The sequence below is a fragment of the Perca fluviatilis genome, chromosome 21 (assembly GCF_010015445.1).
Source record: "Perca fluviatilis chromosome 21, GENO_Pfluv_1.0, whole genome shotgun sequence".
In the NCBI taxonomy this organism is placed as follows: Eukaryota; Metazoa; Chordata; class Actinopteri; order Perciformes; family Percidae; genus Perca; species Perca fluviatilis.
Window position 1 is genome coordinate 30,489,254 of NC_053132.1, and position 25,597 is coordinate 30,514,850.

Here is a 25,597-nt window from a genome sequence, read left to right on the forward strand (position 1 = left end):
GACAGAGTGCTCTGTCTAAGATAACCAATATAAGCTGCTCTGTTTAGGCCTACAAACGTGCATGCAGGCTGAGATTCAACCGTTCAGTTTTGTCGGATTAAGCTATAAGCAGAAGGAAACTCCGCTAGCTAGCGCTAGGCTAATGTGCAATGGTAAACACTGCAGCGTTGCATTGTAATGTGTCCACGTCCACCCTCAGCTCAATGGACTGTCCATCCTCATGTGCAAAGCTGAAGTGACGGGCAACTTGCGGGTTTTTTTCTCTCCATAAACTCTTGAATGTAGGATAGAAGACAGTCGATGAGGGTAACTACACAATGATTATTGCTTTCATTATATGTCATATCACACAATATCTGTTCTCCTGTAAGTTACGCGAGCTAAAGGTAACAAAAAAATATGCGGTGATGACGTCATGACCGCGGTAGTGGCACGTCACCGCCGGTATTGCGGTGATGCGGTTATCGTCACAGCCCTAACTGAGGGCTATGGAATCTGCATCCACCGCCTTAGCTTGTGCTCTAGTGACAACATTACAACTTTGAACTGGCTTTATCAAGTCATAGAGTACGGGCAGGTCTTCACCTAAAACTACAGGGAAAGGTAAGTGATCCGCAACTCCCACATTTAACAGATAAGCCTGTCCTTCTATCTCCAGATAAATATCAGCAGTAGGGTAAGGCTTCTCATCACCATGTACACAGCAAATAGGGACCGTCTCCAAGGTGCAGATAACATTAGCTGGTACATACTTTCTCTGTACAAGGGTATGAGTGCTGCCAGTGTCAATCAGGGCTCTGAGGTTTACCCCATTGATTTTAACACCAACCATTTTCCTGGTATGGTTACCTTTGGGTTCAGGGTTAACACTCTGGCGTGGAACAAAACACATCTGGGTCAGCTTGACTGGATTATTTGGGCACATCGGTTTAATATGACCTTCCTGTCCACAAAAGTAGCAAATTGGTATTCTGTTAGGAGCTCTGGGTGGTGGATATTGGTTGTCCCTCATGGGAGGCTTACCCGCTCCTGACGCCGACCTCTGTTGGTACTGATTGGGTATGGGCCTATGGCAGTCCTTGCCAGTCTTCCCAACCATACTACTCCATGGTTGTCCCTTTTCCCGGGCAGCCACAAACACATCTGCAAGAGTGGCAGCTTCAGCAGCAGATTTCGGCCCATGCTCCTTTACCCAAACCTGAAGCTCAGGGACAGCATTCTCAAGTATTGTTCCATGATCAGAACTTCACTAATTTCATGAAGTGTTTTACCTTGCGGTTGTATCCATTTGACATACAGCTCTTTCAGCCTCCCGTACAGCTCCTGGGGGCTCTCCTCAGATTCCACATGGAGGGATCTGAACCTCTGCCTGTAGGTCTCAGGGTTAATATTATATTTTTTTTTAAATTGCTGATTTTATCATATTCATGAGCATCAACCATATCCATATGCACATAGGCTCCTCTGGCCTTACCAGTCAGCAGTGGAAGGAGGCGAAAAACCCAGTCCACTTTTGGCCACCGACATGTTACTGCAATTCTCTCAAAGGTAATTAGGAAATGTTCAACATCATCATTTTCTGTTAATTTTTCAAGTCTCATAAAAAGATTGAGACTGACCTGCTGAAGACATAGTAGGGTGGACCGACTCTGTAGAGGGTGCGGCTTGAGCTTTTGGATGATTCTCATTCAAATTGTAGTCTTCAATGGGATCTGGTACTGTGGGAGCAGGCTCGGGGATTGGAGATGTACGATCCTCGACCTCTTGCTGCAAAAGGCGAAACTGATGCTGTAGTGCCTTGAACTGGTGCTCCTGGCGGTTAACATGCACACTCCATTTTTCTTCCCGGGCATCCTGTTGACCCACAAATGACTGGATAATCCCTGCCAGGTCACTCAGCGTTGGCTCTCCGCCGTCTTCATCCTCAGCGCTTGATGCTCCTTTTAGTACTTCCTCCTCCATCGCGTCTTCACCGTCCACCCGATGTCCTCTCTCTATATGAGTTGACTCAGTCTTCTTATTCTCTGTCTGACCGCCTCTTGTCCTTCTCACTCCTCGCATGCTTCACAAAATGGAGGAAAAACCAAAATGGCGGAAGGGAAAAAAGAAACAAAAAAACAAAAAAACCTTGCACTCCTCAACTGGCTGATCCCACCACTGCCACCATATGTCAGGGACCAAGCAGTTAGGCATGAGGAGTCGCAAGGAGATTTCAAAAAAGGGGTTTTATTTTACCCACATAATCATGACAACAAATAAAGATAAAGTTTGGGCCCTTAAAAGAGGTCGAACAAACAAACTAAACTTAAGCTCTGAACATAACAAACTCAAAATTACAACTGACCTCCTATACAAGAAACAAAGGGGACTTATATACTGGGTGATCAGACCAGGTTTGACACCCAGGGGGACACTAATATATAATAACAACACTAATATGTAAACTACAAATAACAAAAGAAAACAACTAAACACTTACTCCAAAAGAAATGTAATCTTAATTAACATTAACTGAATAAATGTACTAAAGACAATACAAATCAAAACTCAAATATCTTGAGGACAAATAAAACTAACTCCCCCCCCCCGACATAACAAGTAGTGGTAGAGTCCAATTTAGCCACCACCCCTATAAAGCTGCTGTAGTTCCAGACGCCATCCCTTTGTCCCAGCAGCCTGCATGCCTCACTCCAGGGTGTGGAATCCGCAACACTGGTAAGCTCAAAGAAAACAGTTATATTAGAAAACCAATGCAAAACTAATAAAGTAAATATGTAAACCAAATCCAGTGTCCTGTACTAAATAAATGTTTACAACAAAATATATATTGTGTAAGAAAAGATAAAGAAACCAATCTTGACAAACCAAACAGCATGAACTAAGATAAATGTGAGTGTATGAGGTTGTCAAGTTTATCCCTCTTAGGAATTTGAAAGTGATCCAAGGACAATCATAAAGGATGATACTTTGAGTTGAAGAATTGCTCCTCTAAAACAAGGGTTATATTACAGAACCTTAGTTCCTTTAGTTTGTACAGCATCAGTTTTAAACTGTGTCTAGAACTGTGTCCTAGAAACAAACCCACTTCATCTATACAAGAAACAGGGTTAGAGACAACCCTCAACAAAGTAAACATATCAGCCCCAACACCCGATCAAACACGATAAGTACATTTAACACAACACACACACACACACACAACACACAAAAACACAACACCAAACCACGAAAAAAAAAAAAAAAAAAGAGAAAAAAAAAAAAAAAAAAAAGAAAGAGAAAACAGGAGAGAAAGAAGAAGAAAACAAGACAGACAGAAGAAGAGAGAGAGAAGAAGAGAGAGAGAGAAGAGAGAGAACAGAGAGAGAGAGACAGAGAGAAGAGAAAAGAAAAGGAGAACAACAACAAGACAGACAAAAATACAAGAGACAAACAAACAGACGAGAGACGAAAGACAAAAGAGAAGAAGAGAGACAGAGAAAGAGAAGAAAAGAAGAGAGAGAGAGAGAAGACACAGAAGAGGACAGAGAGAAGAGACAAGAGAAGAGAAGACAGAGAAGAGACACACAAACAAAAAAAGAGACACAGAACAGAGACAGAACAGAACAGCATAGACAGCAGGCAGACACAGAGAGAGAGACATGAAAAAAAAAAAAAAAAACATAAGTGAGAGACTATATGGAGGAGAGGAGAGAAGAGAGGAGTATGAGAGAGGAGGAGGAAGAGAGGAGGGAGGAAAGAGACATGTGAGAGAGAGAGAAAAAGAATGGAGAAAGAGAAAGAGAGAGGGAGAAAGAGGAGGAGAGAGGAAGGGAAAGGAGAGAGATATGGAAAAGAGGAAAGAGAGAAGACAGGAGAGGAAAGAGAGAAAAAGAGAGAGAGAGAAAAGAGTGAAGAGAGAGAGAGGAAAGAGGAGGAGAGAGGAGGAGGAGAGAGAGAGAGGAGAGAGGAAAGAGAGGAGAAGAAAGAGAGAAGAGGAGTGAGGAGGAGGAGTGAGAGAAGAGAGAGAAAGAGAGGAAGAGAGAGAAAAAAAAAAAAAAAAAACACATACACATACACACACAACACACACACACACATACACACACACACTACACACACACACACACACAAACAAACAGACACAAAACAGAGAACAGAGAGAGAGAGAGAAAGAGAGGGGAGAGAAAGAAAGAGACGAGGAAAAGAGAAGAAAGACAGAGAAGAGAGAGAGAGACAGACAGAGACAGAGGCAAACACAGGCAACAAACACAGCATACACACACACACAAGAGAGACAGAGCAGAAGGAGAGAGGAGAGGCAGGCAGGCAGGCATGCAGGCAGGAAGAAAGGAAACAGTGGTAGAGGGACCAAGACCGTAGATAACACAGAAAGGAGACACAGGACATGTAAGGAGACAACGAGAACACAGGCAGACGAGAACAAAGCACAAGGAACCATGGACACAACGACACAGACGAGAACCACACCAACTGGCCAAGGACCAGACAGATCAGAACCTGATGGACCACGAGACCAGACGTGAAGCCACAAAGGTAGAGGGACAAGACAAGACGAACACGAAAGTGAGTCACATGGACACAGACAGAACACAGGAGGAGCCAAACCCCACGGAGAAGGGAGACAAAGTGGAAGAAGACGGAAGGATGAAGGAGCCAGAGATGGAAACCAGCAAGGAAATGGAAAGAAGGAGGAGGAAAGAAAGGATAGGAGGAAGGAAAGGGAAATGGATAGGAGGAAAGGAGAGAGAAGGAGAATGGAAGGAGGAGGAAAAGAAAGGAGAGGATAGAAAGAGAGAGGTGGAAGAAAGAAAGAGGAGAAGGGAATAGATGGAGTGAATGGAAGAAGAAGCATAAAATATGGGAAGGAAAGGAATGGAGAGGAACAGAGATGGAATAAAGAGAGGTGGATGGAGAGAAAGAAAGAGGGAAGGAAAGGAAAGAAAAAGGAAGGGAGCCAAGACACATGGACCACCGCAGGCAACGCACAGCCCGGTGATCGATTCTGCGCAGACCTGGCTCATCTCGAACGAGCCTAGAGACATCATGGCTTTCGAACGAGCAAAGTGGCAGTTGGTCAAGGCCACACCCCCACACTCCACCTTACCCCCTCCTCCTCAATAGCTACCATAGACTAATTATTTACATATATAAAATGGACCAACAGATCCCGTGTCTCTGGACGGAGACCAGTGAAGGATATTAGAAGCACTTTTCCGGTGAGCACTGAGCGTTACTGCTCAGCCTCCAACTGGGCTTGAAGACGTAAATGTGACGTGAGCAACCTGTCTGAAAGTGTGAAGTCTTCTGGTAGCTGTGCCGAGAGAAATCTCAATCATTCCCAATCTTACAGAGACGGAGAGCGTAGGTTTATGTAAGGAGATAACATGGGCACAGGCTAATTATTGATCACTAACATGCTAGTTAACATTAGTAATTAAACTTAAACAGCTAATGGAAGTCCAAACTGCCTGCGAGCTTCTCCTGTACTATATGGTAATTCCTCTACTATGCGACAGTAAGTTGCTTGGTTATGACACGGTCAGTGTAACGCTTTCATCAGTTCAATTTTCTAAGCACAAACGGACATTTGGAAAAACAGAAAAATGGGTTCCAATATACAATTTTTTCATTTTTTCCACCTTGACAAATTAAAAAAAATCTGATCTTTAACCTGTTTTTCCAATTTTCTGTTTTTATTCAGAGGATCAGAAATTTAGAAAATTACAAAATTGCGTCTGGGCTCCAATTATTCAATACTGCAATGGTATTCTCTTCCTCGTTCCGCCCATAGACTGTATATAACCATAGACAGTATATAAGAAGTATATAACAGTCTATGGTTCCGCCTAGCTACGCCCCGCCCCCCACTCGAAACCATCAGTTGCAAGCACCTCTGACCCCAAAGTCTATCAGTTTTTCATTTTGGTCCATATGCAGTTAATGACCTGCATATTCCGCAAAGTAGAGGAAGAGAATACCATTGCAGTATTGAATAATTGGAGCCCAAACCCAATTTTGTAATTTTCTCAATTTCTGATCCTTGGAATAAAAAACAGAAAATTGGAAAAACAGGTTAAAGATCCAATTTTTTTATTTGTCAAGGTGGACATTTTTTTAAAAATTGAACTGAAAAGCGTTACACTGACCATGGCACAATCGTTAGCCTATTTTTACAAAAGCGTCTGCTATGGAGCCATAACGTGAGGTACAAGGTAATGGAGCCTTTTAGACATTGTCGTGTTTCTTTAGAAATAAACAATGGACAAATAGAGTCTTTAAACGCTTCAGATATAAAGTTATTTGCTGTCAAAGTGACGTCAAAATGAATGGGAGTCAATGGGATGCTAACGGGAGGTGATCGCTTTGTAACATCAAAATGGCGCCATAGGAGCTATGCGTTCTGAAGCGAAGCTTACCCCCTTGGGACTAATAGACTAATAATATTACTGGACAAAGCATCTGGTTCGGCGAAGTGCTGCAAATGCGCAAGTGCCTTAAACCTGCATTCTATCTGAATTCCAGCAGGGGGAGACACGTGCGGTTTCTGTAGAAGTCTATGAGAAAGTGACCCACTTCTCACTTGATTTATTACATCAGTAAACATTTTCATAATGAGTTTATGGTCTCAATCGCTAGTTTTAAGTCTTCTTCAACACAGAATGATGTTCATTTTTTGAATTATGGTCTCGTTGATTTTAAAATCAGTGATAAAGCAGGGGGTGTTTTAGGGCGTGGCTATCATGTGATTGCCAGTGAAAGTTTGTAACGTAGCTCCTCACCTCCCTCTCGTCTAAAATCGTCACATCGGCAACCAGGATGGCTGCGCCCGCAAACTCGACAACTCATAGCAGATCTCCACCAACCAATGGGTGACGTCACACATGCTCTGTCCATTAATATTAACAGTCTATGATAGCTACAGACACAGAAATGGCACATCCTAAGGAAAGCTTATTGTAGGACTGGCTCTAGTGACTGTAATTCTGCACCAAGGCTGAATTTCGGGAAAGAGACTTCAGATACAGTATTAGGGGACCACTAAGGTCTATATAAAAGAGACTTCAGATACAGTATTAGGGGACCACTAAGGCCTATATAAAAGAGACTTCAGATACAGTATTAGGGGACCACTAAGGTCTATATAAAAGAGTTCAGATACAGTATTAGGGGACCACTAAGGTCTATATAAAAGAGACTTCAGATACAGTATTAGGGGAGCACTAAGGTCTATATAAAAGAGACTTCAGATACAGTATTAGGGGAGCACTAAGGTCTATATAAAAGAGACTTCAGATACAGTATTAGGGGACCACTAAGGTCTATAAAAGAGACTTCAGATACAGTATTAGGGGACCACTAAGGTCTATATAAAAGAGACTTCAGATACAGTATTAGGGGACCACTAAGGTCTATATAAAAGAGACTTCAGATACAGTATTAGGGGACCACTAAGGTCTATATAAAAGAGACTTCAGATACAGTATTAGGGGACCACTAAGGTCTATATAAAAGAGACTTCAGATACAGTATTAGGGGACCACTAAGGTCTATATAAAAGAGACTTCAGATACAGTATTAGGGGACCACTAAGGTCTATATAAAAGAGACTTCAGATACAGTATTAGGGGACCACTAAGGTCTATATAAAAGAGACTTCAGATACAGTATTAGAGGACCACTAAGGTCTATATAAAAGAGACTTCAGATACAGTATTAGGGGACCACTAAGGTCTATATAAAAACATCCAAAGAGGACCATGTCATGGGACCTTTAAGACTTGCGGTGTGAACGTAGGCTAGTACTGCTATAGTTCACCACTGAATCTACCTCTACCTGATTTTGGCTTCTTACGTGACCTCACATCAAAAAGACTCGTTACCATGGCTGCCATAACCTGCAGCTGTTTGATTGTCAGCTGAAACGTCACGCCCTCCTCCGCCTCGTGTGCCGCCTGCACTCCACTTAACCGGGGCTCCCCGCCCTTGCTCGACTACGTAACATGCGGCACATCGTTCCAGGCGAATGGAGCACAGCCACTCTCTCCACTGACCTGGATAAGGACTGAAGAGGCTCCGGACTCCACTCACACACCGCAGGTTAGTCACTCCCTTGATTTTCTTAACATATCGTTTTGGCTATTTCACATGTCTTAGTCCTTTCTTCCGTTAAAAACTTTGCAGTTAAGAAAAAAAAAAGAATTATTGTGCATTCTCGAATCAAAAATCACACACAGCGCAAGTGCACAGTCCAGCCTACTAAAGAAATGATAGCGTCTATAGGCTATAGCCTACAATGCATATCAGATAAACCGATAATCTACCGACAGTTTCATCTCCTGCTTCTATTCCTTTAAACGTGATCTATCATCATCATCATCCCCCCCGCCGCCCACACTGCTGTGTCAGATGTAGGGCTAGGTTACAACGACGCAGCGGCAGATGAATCTTGTGCCCATCTCTGTGATCAGCGCCGCCGTGCAGATGGAGTCGGGACCGGGAGGACGTGGCTGCCCGTCAGCGCCGCATCCGGAGCCGAGGAGCTGGAGGCAGAGCACCGGGCTGCAGGGCCAACTCCTGTGATCAGACCCTCCTCTGCTGCACCGGGACAGTTGGAGAAAAGAAACACCAACTTGATAAAAAATATATATATATCCTCAGCGTCTACATGGAGCCAGATGGCGCTGGGTAGGGGGGCAGCAGGGGCCTCCGGGAGAGACCAGAGCTTCACAACTCAAGTGTAACTCAACTAAAGCTAATGGTAAGATGCGTTTACCAGTTATTTGTTAAGGCATACCTAATATTTTGCCTTCAGTAACCATTACTGCTTTCATGGCTGCCATATGTGTGTGGATAGTGTGTGAGTGCATGAGGACATTTTACAGAAAATAGGCTATTTCATTCAAGTCACAAGTTAAGGTTGAGAGGAAACTTGATTCTGAATCAGGTAGCTACTATATACGAATGGTATAAAGAATGTTTCAGATCGTGGCCGGGTTGGCTCAGGTGGTAGAGCAGGCGCACATATATAGAGGTTTAGGTCCAGGGTTTGAGTCTGACCTGGGACGAGTGTCATGTCTTCCCCCTCTCTCTCCCCTTTCATATAACTGTCCTATCCATTAAAGGCGGAAATGCCCCAAAAATAATGAATAAAAAAAGAATATTTCATATCCAGAGGCAGATTTGTCAAGTTCTTGCAAAACACACACTTTCGGGTTACGGGTCTAAACCCTGGGTTGCGAGGCTAGGGAATATTGGTGGTGCTCCTGTGGGTGCTGTGCCCCCTATATGCCCAAAGAATACGCTGTACAGGAGCGGGACCTGTTGCTGCCAGATATCTGTGGTCTGGATGTGTCCAGTGATATACCTCGGACACAACGCTGTGTCACCACGTCAGAGGATTTCCCTCCTCTAATCAACAGTGCTGTTTTTGATAGATTTGACCCCCGTTAGCTACTCTTCCTGGGGCTGTGAGACATGAGCAAATACCAACCATTGTTTTTATTGAAAATCTTTTAGAGATCAAGAAACCATGGATTTATTATAGCCTATTGACCGCACAAAACACTGCACAGCTGCAGCCTCTCTCTCCCCTCGACCACTCTTCATCTGTAGAGCTACAGAGTAGCCTATAGTCTATGGATGTAGGCCTACTTCATCCATAGACTATAGGCTACTCTGGCTCAAATGAATACAGGCGGCCATCTAATTATAACAAAATCATTCACATTGTCGAAGTCATTTAAATATTGAGCCATTACATTGAAAATGGTTTAGATAACGGGAGCCTATCGACAGACTCCCTGAACGCCTTTTTCTCGGCTTGTGTTCCTCTCTCCACACCGCTGTCTTCGGACAGAAAGTCCCGTCCTGAGATCGATAATGCTGTCAGACACTTTTAGCAACAATCTGAGCCTGTCAGTCTTACAAAAAAAAAAGCAAGGCTGCACAATTGCCCAATCAGGTTACAATGCAGCTCAGTTCGCGCCGGCCCGTCATTGCGATCTCGCTCAATACTGGACCAAATTCAAAGGTTTTTGGTCACATCAGTCTATTAGACACAAATGCATGGGGAAATGGGGCCCAGGTTGAAACCGGCAGTTACCCTTTAAGCAATTATTTAATGAATTAGAAACTTTCAACATAATCCACAGTAACAGAGAGTCAGATAGTGTTGGGGGTGGCATTAAGTCAGACTCAGTGGTGAGTGAAACTGAAGCAGAGGGACAGACACAGAGCTGTAGCCGAGCCAAAGTAGAACACTTTTTAATGAATGAACTTTATCTGTTATCAGGGAAATAAAACAATGCCGATACAGATTATCTGCAAACTGCCAAAAAAAAGGCCCGATAATCGGTCTATCCCTGATTTCCGGGCCAGCTGTGGCTCAGGCGGTAAGAGCGGTCGCCTACCGATCGGAAGGTTGGCGGTTTCGATCCCTGACCCTGCAGTTCATGTCGAAGTGTCCTTGGGCAAGACACTGAACCCCGTTTGTAAATGAGTGTGAATGTTTATCTGATGAGCGGATGGCAGCCAGTGTGTGAATGTGTGTGAGTGGTGAATGGTTCCTGTACTATGTTAAAGCGCTTTGTGTAGTCGTTAAGACTAGAAAAGCGCGATATAAATACTTTACATTTACATTCCACTGAGCCACTCAGGCCAAATTAAAAAGGGACTCATATTGGTGTTTTTGACTGCTGATAGAGCCAATTTATAGCTTTACAGTAGATGATACCAAGTAAGTAAAGACTGTTTTGGCCCTGATACAGCTAGCATATTGGCTCAGGACATCCCTGATACTAATGAAATGTGTCTGATACACTTAAGATCAATAATCCTCAAGAGTGCTCGATTTAGCTCGTACATCTCACAGAAATGGAAAGAGTAAGAAGACAATACAAGAGGTGAATGCCTCCGCCCTCGACCAATCCCCTGCACTTTAAAGAAATTATCATTTTTTTCATCTTGTAACTTGTATCTGGAGTCCCTGTAACTGGAGTAAGCTGGTGAAAATCTCCGATGCTCTAAAACAATCCTGATTATTACACATAAGCACAGGAATCCGATTCAGAACAAAAGAAGCCCAATCACAAAATCTTGGCTCGTGACACAGCTCGTGGTTGGTCATCGGAGATAAGTGGAGTGTGCACAGATCTCTGCTGCTGTGTGTGCATGCCTGTATTTTTTCATTTTATGGGATCTGCAAAGGATTTAATCAGTCATGCTCTGTCTAATAGATGGGTTACTCAGTAGAGCGTGATGAGAGAGCATGCTGTCCCGGAGAGAGAAAGAGATGAGAGGCGGAAGACATGACAGTGTCTCTAAAATACAAGGCCTTGAAACACAAAGGAAAAGCGAGTTGACGCTGTCATGAAGACGGAGCCAAGTTAGCTCTTGATTCCTGCCTCCACAGGAATCTTCAGCTTGAATTATGCACACGCAGGAGGGTGCTCCAATGAAAGAAAGGACAAGGCCTAACTGTTGTTTGAAAGGCACGTTTTGCCTTTTAACACAGAGGGAATGCCAGACCTGTCCAGAATATGCACATCACTTACTGTATATGAGTCACTTTATCTAAGCCTCCTCCACACTGCTGCCTCCACAGCTAAGTCATCTGAGCTTAAATAATAGTCATGCAAGTGCAGTGATTCGCCTTTCATAAAGTATATTTGTTGGTAGCCTCATGGATTTGCCATCACCTGAAAAAGAACTAAATGTGTCTTTTTGAAATGTCAATCAAAAGTGTAGATTAAAAGGAATAGTTAAACATTTTGAGAAAGTGTCCACTGTGCACTCTTACAGAGAGGGATTGAAATTGACCACCAAAGATTTCACCACATTTGGTCGCACAGTCGTCAACTTTTGTATGAGACGGCACAAAATGGTCCATTGACCTAAAAATGATGAGCCTAATATATAATGGCTTTGTGTTGATGTCACTATTTCACATGATACAACCCCCTCCTCACCACTTAGTAGCCAAGCACAGGTTTAGTTATGATATAAAAAATTATGATTTTATTAGATTTATTAAAATTCAGCAGTCTGTCCAAGCTTGAGTTCTTTCAGGATCTCTACAGTTGATCGCACTATAGCTCTTCACCACTGTAGTGGTGATTCACATGTTTATCCTATGTTTTTTTTCCCTTGTAAATGTATGATGGGCAGACGCTGATTGTTTGTGTCACCGGTGACCGTGGCGAGATACACAAGTAACGTCATGAGCATCCAATGTAATGCTAATAGACAGTTTGATGCTTTTTAAATCAGTGAACGGGAAGATTCACTGAGATTTGGTCAATGAAGATTTCTCCATCTTAAACTGTATGCTACACTGGCTGTGTTTATGTCACCAATCCAGCAGTGTGGCACTATAGTGTGACACCAAATGTGTTTTTTATAATTCTTGGATGACAGTGGAGTTCAATGGCATGGCAGATTCTGCTACTATACGTCAGTCTGTGTGCTTGTTTTTTTTTTTTTTTTATATAATTTTATTATTTCCATCAAGAAGTAATACATATACCAGCATACTGTGTAATTTTATACTCCAATCAGAGTACATCTCCTACCTCTACTCCACAAGATCTTAAACCACACTCATGCATGCTCATACTTTTACATACACACCTCCCAACCATACACTCTCCATGCTTCCACTCATCCACATATATATTTCACATTTTTGACACAAACCCAAACATACACCAACACCCACACACACGTGCGTGCTTATTAATGGATAAGTCTGTTTTTAGTTTTGGTCGTTTCAGGGCATTTGTTTGATGAGTTCACCTCTCATTCAGTAGACCAGCGACATTTTATATGAAAGGGATTATGACATTGTTGCAGTTCTAAAGAAGGTGTTACTGCTTGCACATTTGCGGTAGAATTCAGTGAATGCAAACATTTGAAAAATTAGGGGCAAGTACAAGTAAAGTCCAGTATAAAAACTAAAAAGCCTTTGTAGGCCTACAGTATATTTGGAGACCAGAAATATAAACCCAACTGCAATCTAGTAACAGGATTAGGTAGAAGTATTAATGCATTCAATAGCAGGAATACATCATTTAGGGTGTTGAGAAAATTAGTTAGTTGACAAATAATTGTCAACCTAATCAATTTTAAGATTGCTTATTAGGGCCATTGTATAAAAAATAGAAAATATTATGGAACCGGGGAAAGGGGGGCAACTAAGAGTTTCCGAGATTAAATGAAAAAAACGTGGATATTCTGAGATTAAAGTGGTAAATTTATGATAAAACTTGTAAATTCTCTGAGATTAAAGTGGTAAATCTGACACGAAAAACTCATAAATTTGCGAGAAAAAAAGATGGGAAAACATAATTTTCTGTCAAGGGAATCACTTAATTTTGCAAGGTTGGCTCAACCTCATCCCACCACAGACATCGCTGTGAGTTGCCGTGTGTTATTATGCCTGTAGTGATCTGCCGTATTGTGTCCTGCTGTAGCACAAATCCCATTTGAATTGCCCGTAGATGTAACAAACAGTGTCCTTATCTGTCCATTGCGCTGTAGTTCCGGACACTGTTGCTGGAATAGGGGGGACGACATGAGTTTTTGTCAACCCAATTTCAGGTGTTATGATATGGTAACATTCACTACTTCCATCCCCTTTAAAAGGTGCTCTACGCGATGTCACGCATTTTTTAGGCTACAACATTTTTGTCACATACAGCGAACATCTCCTCACTATCTGCTAGCTGCCTGTCCCCTGAACACACTGTAAAAAAACGCGGTCTCTGTAGACAGCCCAGGCTCCACAAACGCCAACAACAACAAACCGCTCCAACCTGCACCACCAAACATAACAGTCTTCCAGCGTTCCAGCAAATAACCGACAAGAAGGATTTGGGGGTGGGGGTTGGGGGGGTTTTAGTGCGCGGAACAACGGAAGGGAGGGAGAGGGGACGGGATGAGGAGGAGGGAGGGGCGAGCTAGTCTCGTTTTGTTTGAAAATACTTTGAACGTCAACAAGAAGTGCCGTCACCCAACATCGCTTAGAGCACCTTTAATCAGAGAGGAGCTCTCCCCCCGTCATGTAAGTTTAGGACTCCTATGCGACAGTTTTTCTCTGGGACTTGGGATGGAAATTGTAGTTTTGTACCCAAACTAGGGCTGGGCAATATATCGATATTATATCGACATCGTAATATCATGATAAGTGTTGTCTTTTCCCTGGTTTTAAAGGCTGCATTACAATAAAGTGGTGGAATCTCATTGTGTAAATTATTTTGTGAAAGCACCAATAGTCAACCCAACAATATCGCCGCAATATTGACATCGATGTATTTGGTCAAAAATATTGTGATATTTGATTTTCTACCTATCGCCCAGCTTTAACCCGAACAATCACTATTAGGTCATGTTGCTCATCACAGCCACACATAGGCTACCTGTAGGCTATTACAATTAAATATGTGGAGCTCCAGGCCAGGCTTAAAAAAAGATTACACATGCATCTGGTACCTCGTTTACCCCAGTGTTAAGGACAGAGACAGGTCTGTGGTTATTTTACAACAGTCTGATACTGGTTGCACAAAAAGTAACCAGTGGATCTGCCGTGAATAATTGGCTTGACAACGGGAAACATCACTCTACTTAGAGATGCAGATGGACTAGATACCTGCTGCCTTCAGATGGTTGTAGAGAGAGTCAGCAGTGTAAAGGAAAGGCCTTACAGTAATAATGGCACCAGAGCACACGGGTGTTGATGTTTACCATATTTACTATTTGCCAGCCTGGCAAACACTTTTAAAAGTTAGTGTAAAACCAGAACGTTTTTCCCCTATATCTCAGAATAGATAAGCGATGTAGCCAGATCGATATCAATCCTTAAGGATCCAATATTATTAATACAAAGTGAAAAATATTTAAGACGTGCCTTTATTTTAAAATCCCCACTTTATATTTATTCTTAGAGTAGTTTATTTTTAATTTAAACTCATATTTTAGTGGCTTTTTGTGAGTTGATATAAATGTAACTGATTGTGTTAAATGAGCTTATGTATCGTCTCGTACCGGTCGCAGGCCCCTGAATGGAATAAAAAAATCGTATTGTGGCATACTTTGTGATATCAGTAAATATTGTATCGTTGTCCAAAGAATCCATATATAATCGAATCGTAATAAAATGTGTGATTTACACCCATCGATGTATCCAGACCACAGTCAGTGCTGTGCGGGAGACTAGTGGAGATATGGGTGGGCGATATGGAAAAAATAAAATAAGAAAAATTCAGGCAGGGTTATGATCCACGGTCTTATCACGATTCTTTTTCATGTTGGTTTCTAAAACTATTTTTGCACGTTACTAAACAGTACAAGCAAATTTATTTCCCTTTTTAGAAGAATTTGCTCTACAAGGTAACAAAACACCACACCAAATTCTGTTCTCTAATGTAGCACTTTAAAGCTTTTTTTAAAGGTTCAGAACATTAATATAGCAGCAAAAAAACGATGTGTATTGTGAAGATAAAGTGGAGTAATGGCGTCCTAAGCAGAGAATGAAGTCACACTCCCTCTGGGTGTGTTGTAACCCAAGTTCCCGTTCTTTGTATGCTAGCCGGTCTGGCCGTGCGTGCATGGGAGTCCTTCTCTTTGACGACCTGTTAGTTCACTAGTACATTTACTAAAATTGGAACAGGCTGTTGGAACTGTTGACACCGCTCTTCGTGTTATGTCCCGCTGGCTGGTTGCTGGCATCCCAGTTGGGGCTGTCAACGTGAGAGGTGGGAATCACCAGAGGCCCCACGATACGATATCATCACAATACGATATTGAGATTTTAACCATATTGCGATATTCTGCGATATATTGCAATTTATTACCTTTTTTCCCCTGACTTCATATTGTTTCCCCAAAGGAAAACATCTGTTATCTAAAAAGTTTAATTGCTCCCCTTGGTAGTCTCCCTTCAATTTGACTGAAAAAGCAATTGATTTTATTATTCCAGTAACAAAAAGTTAAAGTCTCATGTGCAATTTATATAATAAAAGATCGATACTTGGCGTATGTGTATCAATACAGTATTGCCACGGAAAATATCTCGATATGCGGCATCTATTTTCTCCCCCACCCCTAGTAAATGTTTCCACTGATAAGTAGCACCGCTCTCCCCCAGAAGCCACGTTGCCCCAGTAGATTGAGCTAACCATGGAGCTAACTAATGCTCTGTTTCCACTGTAGCCATTAGCGCTGTTAGCACCCCCCCCCCACCCTCAGTTTCTTCCAATCTGCTAATCAGCGCTATGTAAATGGCAGCATTTAGCTATCCAGTGGGAGCACTATTGCCGTAGTTAACTCGCAGCTAGCATTGTGCCGCTGTATGCAGGGGAAACACTGGAGCTATAGAACTGCAACTGATGTGGACTGTAGCACAATATAAGAATCTCTCTGTAAAGGCAGATTGTGGACACATTTTAATCCTTCAGTCTAATATCGTTTCACACAACCCTAAGTGGAGACCAAAGGAGAGCTACAGTACAAAAGGGAACAAACTTAAATTCACCAGGTGGCCTGAAACACAGCTCCAAATGAATGCTAATGTTACTGTAGAATCTCTCGCTAGGACTGGTTCACAGGGCCTTGAGCGTCACCATGGTACATCGGTAAGAATGTTTCCGTTTAAGCCATTTATTGGGACTATGCACACACTTGGAGCGATAGGATATGGTGAGTCTTGATGGTTATGGTTTTTCTATAAATAAGCAACAGAAAAACACGCAAGAATTACAATATAGTTACCCAATCACACTTAACAATTAGGTACCAAACACACAGCTATTAGTACTCTAACCAAGGGGGTGAGAGGTAGGCCTACCACTGCTGAAATCATAAAGTACTACATAACAGATAAACATTCATTGAACAATTACATAAGAAATTCAACATTCTGAATTAGGTTAAAAGAATACTTGCATGTCTTTAAAGCTACAATTAATGAATCATGCACACAATATTATTTCTCTCAAGGCAAACAGGCAAGATGACCATTACAGCTTTGACCAATTTATGCCGGTCAAGCATTTAATCACATCCAATCTACAAATAAGCATAAAGTTAACAACATATGAAGAAAGCAGAAAACTCACTTTATCACACACCCAACCATAGGTGTGTATCTGAATCTCAGGGGCAGAACGCCCTCACATGCTGCTTCATGTTACTGACAGCCAGAACAGAGGAAATGGGCGGGGCTTATAGAGAAGACCATTGATTAGGAGTGAGTGAAGTCAGGTGAGAACGGGTGGATCCATGCAATGAAGGTACTGTAGGCAGAGGGTTACTGGATAGTATGGCTCTATTCTACAGTTGCTCTGCATCTGCTGGATGTGTAAAAACTAGTGCTGTCAGTTAAACGCGTTATTAACGGCGTTAACGCAAACCCATTTTAACGGCGTCAATTTTTTTTACCGTGAGATTAACGTTCTTTTTGGCCTAGCAAACTTTGTAGTTTTTTTCACATGCTGTTGCAACAACTAGTAATGTTAGAAAAACTACAACACCACACCAGATCTAGCTAGACCGGAAACACAACAACAGGCACGCCGCACACACTTGTTTGGGCTTGGAGCCGGCCAAAGAGTAGGAGGCTAACGTTACGTTTTGAGTGGATGGCGAGCGCGAGACGTTGAAATGGATGCCAATAAGCTTCTGAATGGAAAGTTTACTTGGTTTACAATGGTTCCATTGACAAGACCAAAGTGATGTGTGTGTTTTGTCGTTGTGAACTGGATATCATCGCAGCACGTCCAGTCTGAAATACCACCTGATGGTCGAGCACACAGCTGATGGGAATTCTCCGCCCCCTCGTCAAAGCCAGGCGACAAAAGCACAAAGCAAGCCCATCCACTTTTCCATGTTGATAAGAGCAATAAAATGAGAAAAAATAATGGGACAAAAAGAAATCAACGGACATTTAGAATAGATAAAAATGTGCGATTAATTGCTAGTTAACTAAGACATTTATGTGATTAATCGCATAAATATTTGAATCGTTTGACAGCACTAGTAAATACCCAACTGTTTGCTAACACACTCACTATATACATTTTATAAGGTAATAATATTTCAATGTTGTGTTTGCAGATTGCCCCCAAGTGGTAAAAAATAAAAAAAAAAGTTGACCAATGCTGCTTTAAATTTGGTTGTAATTATATTTTGGTAGGTTGCATACACCAGACAGCAGCTTAACTTCATATATCCATATTCAAATCCAGGAGGATTGGGGCAGGCTATCATAATGGACCGAATTTATTATGCAGTAGGGTTCTGCTGATCTTGCTTGAACTTCCCAGATAATGTGCCTTTTGCTAATTCAATTTCATATTTCAGGAGACACTGAAATCCATGTTATGTTTTACATGTTTAATGACGTACACTGAGTTATTTTAAGACCTCAGTGCAGTTAGGCAACACTACAACTACTGTAAGCAGTCATAGTCACAGGGTTTGCTTTATTAATGCAATCAATATAATTATACTAATTGACATTTCCATTACACTGGAATGCACAGGGAATTTTAGTAGAATTCTGGTGCCATGTCAGGAGATATCATTAATGCACGCATACTGAAAGAGCCGTGAGTAATTGTGCAGGGATTTGGAAACATGCAGCACAGTCCAACCTCCAGCAGCAAGTCTGCAGGCTTCATGTAGTCATTCTAAGCAGCATGAGTGAAGCTGGATGTTAGCATAGATGTTAGCATTTGCATAGAGGAACATGATAATTTTCTTTTACAAGCGCTTTGCTTATAACGGCATGTTGGCATCGGTGTCAGAAACTGGAGACAGAGAGCTCCAGGTTCAGCTATTTAGGTCAATAAAGGAGTAGTTTAACATTTTTGGAACTGTGTTTTCTTGTTGAGAGTGAGATGAGATTAATTATCAATTTTGTGTCTTTGTGTTAAAGTTGGAGTTATAGTCAGGATGTTATTAGCCCAGCTTAGCACACAGACTGGAGACAGTCCAAAGTTTTAAAAAACATACAGCTTCCAACACCTCTAAAGCTCACTGATTAACACATTGTGTCTTGTTTTGTTTGTTACTATTTCTTAGTGAACAGCTGGATGAAGTTACCGCGTGCTGCTTCCTTGTGTCTTGTGCTGCTTTCACATCATATATAATGCATGGAAGAGATGGAAAGATTCCCATGTTTGCAACTTGCGAGTGTAGGCTACGTGTCATTGGCTAGATGGTTGTCTATTTGCAGAGTTGATGGTTTGGGGAATAAAAATGCCATAGCAACATAGCACAATATCCATGGTGTAAAAGCTGCAGGAGGTAGAATTATAAAAAAAAAAAACGCCAGAAGTGGAAGTAGAGTGAGCTGCAGCTCTCCCTCCTCCCTCTCTGTCCAGCCCCTACAATCAGAAGAGCACGTCATGCATAACATAAGCTGTGTTCACAACCGTTCCCTCATTCATTAACTCACTAATCCCTATGTAGTGTTTATTAAAAAGTAAGACTATATAGGGAACGACCAAACGAGATTTCGGACACTCACTGAAAATATCGTTGCGGGAGTAGATGCGCCGGTCACTTGCATGTAAACAAACCAAAACAAAAATACTTCTCATACGTCCCTGAAATAATCCGAACACTGGAGAATAGTAAAAGGTTGTATATATCTTGCGTGTTATGTTTCCGCTGTTTAGAAACGAAACCCACACACAGCTATGGACTGGATATAAAGATGGACGACATGTCTACACTTCCTAGTGTGAAACCAAAATACCCCGGATAAGGACGCTGCCACCTTGTTATTTTGGAGCCAGTGTCAGTGCAGTAGTGCTCGGGTCGTGGAGCCGGCGAAACAAAATCCCACCAATACGCCCGTTTGACCAATCGCGAGTCAATCACAGCTGTCAATCACGACGTTTCACCCCGTTTTTAGATAGATAGATAGATAGATAGATAGATAGATAGATAGATAGATAGATAGATAGATATTTTAGGCATCCAGTAGAGAACCATAACACAACAAACACACATACACACATATATCTCACATACATAAAAATCACTCATAGAAAATTAAAGAGTTAAAGGTGCAATGGTGGTAGTGCAAAAAAGAACAGTGCAGGGATTGAACAGTGCAATTAAATATTAACTATGACAATGAAAAGATAAGAACGTAAATAATATAATAAGAATTGCTTGACAAATATATATATATATATATATGTATATTTATATATATATATGTGTATATATATATATATGTGTGTGTATATGTATATAATATATAATATATGCAAGCTCCCAATTTGACGCTCATCTGAGAAATGGAATTTGGGATAATTTTCAGCTTTGGCAGCTTTATAAAATATATAAAATATACAATGACTGAGGAAGCCTAGTGACGAGTCCATAGCAACCAGTGTTGAATTTGTTATTACCCAGTGTGCTTTGCTGAATGGTCTCAGTGTTTATTGTTTTATTTCATGTAAATACTAATTTACTAGATGAGTAACTTAGTATTTGAAGTAATGCAGTAATGCAGGAAGTGTGCATTTAGTTTCCATGCTTATTGTGTTTCCACAACAATGTTAGTGAGTAAATCTACTGAAATGGCATTGGGAATTGGGAATGATTAAGATTTCTCTCGGCACAGCTACCAGAAGACTTCACACTTTCAGACAGGTTGCTCACGTCACATCTACGTCTTCAAGCTCAGTTGGAGGCTGCTCAGTAACGCTCAGCCAGCACCGGGAAAGAGACTTCTCTGGTCTCCGTCAAAGTATATAGCCATTATTTTACAGTCTATAGTTTCATACAGTAACCTGTATGAGTACTAATCCTCCATTTCATTAAGATGCCGTTATATAGCAACAATTATATGAGAATGACCATCCTCTTTTCTTTGTAAAGCCCTTTGAGATGACATACTGTGAATCGAGGCTCTAGTAATCTAAAACTGAACTTGAATTAGCCGCAGCTGTGAGCTAGAGCTTCACTTTTCCTCTCACACCGCCTCTGGCGTCTCCCCGTTGGCATATCAGCAGTAGGCGCTGCCGCGGCTTTGGCCTCTGGTCCGAACAAAGAGCTGTCAGAGGCGCTGTGAAAGGAAACTTAAACACGGCAAACGAGCTGGTGTCCTAATGTGATGTGTTTCTTTTGTATATGTGTTACATGTTTTAGATGTGGTTTTTATGTGTTGTTGTGCTATGGAACATGAAAAGAAAATGTGTGGAAATGATTATTCTATGGGACAATAAAGACTCTATCTATCTTCATGCTAAGCTAAACGCCAACTCCAGCAGACTACATCTCTCCTGAATGTTTTGATAGCAAATATCCGCTCCCTGGACAATAAACTGGACTACATATTTTCACAATTTTGTTTCTATATGTGCTGTATATAGATTGATCCCAATAAAGTCTTGTATCTAATAGTTCAGAAATAGCTGTAGTCCTGAGCCTTTGGCTACAATAAACTTGCACTTGCACTAAAGAAATGTGTACGTCCATCTGCATTGGCAGAATAGCCAATAGGAATGCTCTCTCTATCTGAAATGACCTGTTGCTGGCCAAAGTCTCCAGTGACAGCTAGATTTACTAAAGCCTGAATACAGAGCCAAGTAGGAGATGCCAATTCTTCTCTCAGAACACTTGAACTACAATATACTAAAAGATTATTATGGAATTTTTCCCCAAAGATGCCCAAAATGCTTCTCCGCTTTTATTAGCTTTATGGACAGACTTGATGTGAGGTGTTATTGCTTGTTTGGTTTCCAGGTACTTCCAAACTATTAGTCTGATATATTGAAGGTTTCACAAAAAACTGGTTTCCCAGTCGGAACTTGACATGAGAATCATTTACAAGTTGGAAACTGATCAAGTTGGAAATGGAAACTTTCATTTGACATGAACTCAGCATTGTCCCCACAGCGAGGTTGCCAGGTTTGCTACCATCATGCTTGAACATACCAAGTCATGTGCTCACCAACTGCTGCTTCTGGCAACCTGCACTATAGCCAGAGCACTTGTTCGTAAAGAAATAGTTCTAAAACATAACTCCCCATTAAAAAATTTGGTTACACTTTACTTGAAGTATCTACATAAGAGTGACATGACACTGTCATGAACGTGTCATAAACATTATAAACAGTCATAAACGTTTATGACATAACGCTTCTTTTAGTAAGTGTCATTCTGTTTTTGTCATGACAAGTTATGGTTAGGGTTAGGGTGTCATGACTGTGTCATGTGTTCATGACAGTGCCATGTGTTCATAACAATGTCATGTCACTCTTATGTAAGTGTTACCAAAATTTCTATTGAATGCAGAATAAACCAACCAGACACATGTTACTCTGTGAGCTTTAGAGTTGAGAGAACCAGGCCAGCTCCTGACTCCAGCTCTGTAATGAACACATAGAACCTTGAGATCGATATCAATCACCTAAAATTCCAAAATGCTGAACTATTCCTTTAAGCTGAATATTGTTGGCAGACAAATGCAGCAACAGGCTCCGAACCAAGTATTGATTGGCTTCAATCCACACAGGACCAACTGGGCAACTTCTGGCAAATCACCCTGCATTGTTTTTTCATTGAACGAGGGTGTATATAGATCTGTTTTTGTTTTGTTTTATTCATTCTTGTGAATCTAATTATTCTTTTCTATTTGTAAACTTCTGTCATTCTGCAGGATTTGAAGAGAGTACTGTCCTTCCCACCATACCCTGGGGATTACCTGCATCCAGTGGTGTATGCCTGCACAGCAGTCATGCTGCTCTGTCTGCTCGTCTCCATCATGACCTATATTGTCCACCACAGGTGAGAAGAACATTGAAAGGATAGGGCTATCTTAAAGGTCCCATGACAGGGGGCTCTTTGGATGCTTTTATATAGACCTTAGTGGTCCCCTAATACTGTATCTGAAGTCTCTTTTATATAGACCTTAGTGGTCCCCTAATACTGTATCTGAAGTCTCTTTTATATAGGCCTTAGTGGTCCCCTAATACTGTATCTGAAGTCTCTTTTATATAGACCTTAGTGGTCCCCTAATACTGTATCTGAAGTCTCTTTTATATAGGCCTTAGTGGTCCCCTAATACTGTATCTGAAGTCTCTTTTATATAGACCTTAGTGGTCCCCTAATACTGTATCTGAAGTCTCTTTTACATAGGCCTTAGTGGTCCCCTAATACTGTATCTGAAGTCTCTTTTATATAGGCCTTAGTGGTCCCCTAATACTGTATCTGAAGTTTCTTTTATATAGACCTTAGTGGTCCCCTAATACTGTATCTGAAGTCTCTTTTATATAGACCTTAGTGGTCCCCTAATACTGTATCTGAATTCTCTTTTATATAGACCTTAGTGGTCCCCTAATACTGTATCTGAAGTCTCTTTTATATAGACCTTAGTGGTCCCCTAATACTGTATCTGAAGTCTCTTTTATATAGACCTTAGTGGTCCCCTAATACTGTATCTGAAGTCTCTTTTATATAGACCTTAGTGGTCCCCTAATACTGTATCTGAAGTCTCTTTTATATAGGCCTTAGTGGTCCCCTAATACTGTATCTGAAGTCTCTTTTACATAGGCCTTAGTGGTCCCCTAATACTGTATCTGAAGTTTCTTTTATATAGACCTTAGTGGTCCCCTAATACTGTATCTGAAGTCTCTTTTATATAGACCTTAGTGGTCCTCTAATACTGTATCTGAATTCTCTTTTATATAGACCTTAGTGGTCCCCTAATACTGTATCTGAAGTCTCTTTTATATAGGCCTTAGTGGTCCCCTAATACTGTATCTGAAGTCTCTTTTATATAGACCTTAGTGGTCCCCTAATACTGTATCTGAAGTCTCTTTTATATAGACCTTAGTGGTCCCCTAATACTGTATCTGAAGTCTCTTTTATATAGACCTTAGTGGTCCCCTAATACTGCATCTGAAGTCTCTTTTATATAGACCTTAGTGGTCCCCTAATACTGTATCTGAAGTCTCTTTATATCTTAGTACCTTAGTGGTCCCTAAAATACTGTATCTGAAGTCTCTTTTATATAGACCTTAGTGGTCACCTAATACTGTATCTGAAGTCTCTTTTACATAGGCCTTAGTGGTCCCCTAATACTGTATCTGAAGTCTCTTTTTATGGTCCCTAATACTGTATCTGAAGTTTCTTTTATATAGACCTTAGTGGTCCCCTAATACTGTATCTGAAGTCTCTTTTATATAGACCTTAGTGGTCCCCTAATACTGTATCTGAAGTCTCTTTTATATAGACCTTAGTGGTCCTCTAATACTGTATCTGAAGTCTCTTTTATATAGACCTTAGTGGTCCCCTAATACTGTATCTGAAGTCTCTTTTATATAGACCTTAGTGGTCCCCTAATACTGTATCTGAAGTCTCTTTTATATAGACCTTAGTGGTCCCTAATACTGTATCTGAAGTCTCTTTTATATAGACCTTAGTGGTCCCCTAATACTGTATCTGAAGTCTCTTTTATATAGACCTTAGTGGTCCCCTAATACTGTATCTGAAGTTTCTTCTCTTTATATAGACCTTAGTGGTCCCCTAATACTGTATCTGAAGTCTCTTTTATATAGACCTTAGTGGTCCCCTAATACTGTATCTGATCTCTCTTTTATATAGACCTTAGTGGTCCCCTAATACTGTATCTGAAGTCTCTTTTATATAGACCTTAGTGGTCCCCTAATACTGTATCTGAAGTCTCTTTTATATAGACCTTAGTGGTCCCCTAATACTGTATCTGAAGTCTCTTTTATATAGACCTTAGTGGTCCCCTAATACTGTATCTGAAGTTCTCTTTTATATAGACCTTAGTGGTCCCCTAATACTGTATCTGAAGTCTCTTTTATATAGACCTTAGTGGTCCCCTAATACTGTATCTGAAGTCTCTTTTATATAGACCTTAGTGGTCCCCTAATACTGTATCTGAAGTCTCTTTTATATAGACCTTAGTGGTCCCTAATACTGTATCTGAATTTCTTTTATATAGACCTTAGTGGGCCCCTAATACTGTATCTGAAGTCTCTTTTATATAGGCCTTAGTGGTCCCCTAATACTGTATCTGAAGTCTCTTTTATATAGACCTTAGTGGTCCCCTAATACTGTATCTGAAGTCTCTTTTATATAGACCTTAGTGGCTCCCTAATACTGTATCTGAAGTTCTTTTATATAGACCTTAGTGGTCCCCTAATACTGTATCTGAAGTCTCTTTTATATAGACCTTAGTGGTCCCCTAATACTGTATCTGAAGTTCTCTTTAATATAGGACCTTAGTGGTGTCCCTAATACTGTATCTGAAGTCTCTTTTATATAGACCTTAGTGGTCCCCTAATACTGTATCTGAAGTCTTCTTTTTTATAGGCCTTAGTGGTCCCCTAATACTGTATCTGAAGTCTCTTTTATATAGGCCTTAGTGGTCCCCTAATACTGTATCTGAAGTCTCTTTTATATAGACCTTAGTGGTCCCCTAATACTGTATCTGAAGTCTCTTTAATATAGACCTTAGTGGTCCCTAATACTGTATCTGAATTCTCTTTTATATAGACCTTAGTGGTCCCCTAATACTGTATCTGAAGTCTCTTTTATATAGACCTTAGTG

At 41.1% G+C, this 25,597-nt stretch overlaps 2 protein-coding genes across 3 annotated transcripts in view; one reads left to right on the top strand and one right to left on the bottom strand.

Annotated features, from left to right (window-relative positions):
• Window positions 1-228: 228 nt before the first annotated feature.
• On the bottom strand, window positions 229-1,397 carry LOC120551465. Its single transcript, XM_039788929.1, has 2 exons — window positions 1,272-1,397; window positions 229-1,143 (listed from the first exon to the last, which is right to left on the bottom strand). The coding sequence occupies exon 2, from the start codon at window positions 1,097-1,099 to the stop codon at window positions 476-478; it is 624 nt and encodes a 207-aa protein (XP_039644863.1). The 5' UTR covers window positions 1,100-1,143; window positions 1,272-1,397; the 3' UTR covers window positions 229-475.
• A 6,577-nt stretch (window positions 1,398-7,974) lies between these two features.
• The window catches only part of adgra1a (adhesion G protein-coupled receptor A1a), a 32,151-nt gene continuing 14,528 nt past the window's right edge, over window positions 7,975-25,597 (top strand). The window contains exons 1-3 of one of the 2 annotated variants that reach the window (XM_039788930.1): window positions 7,975-8,097; window positions 8,407-8,758; window positions 22,676-22,803. In XM_039788930.1, the coding sequence (XP_039644864.1) occupies window positions 8,756-8,758; window positions 22,676-22,803 (131 nt within the window). In that variant the 5' untranslated portion in view covers window positions 7,975-8,097; window positions 8,407-8,755. The remainder of the gene's footprint in view (window positions 8,098-8,406; window positions 8,759-22,675; window positions 22,804-25,597) is intronic. The other variant, XM_039788931.1, reaches the window with a different exon arrangement.

Coding starts and splice junctions, on each gene's coding strand:
- LOC120551465 (XM_039788929.1), bottom strand. CDS start 1,099: ATGGTTGGGAAGACTGGCAAGGACTGCCATAGGCCCATACCCAATCAG.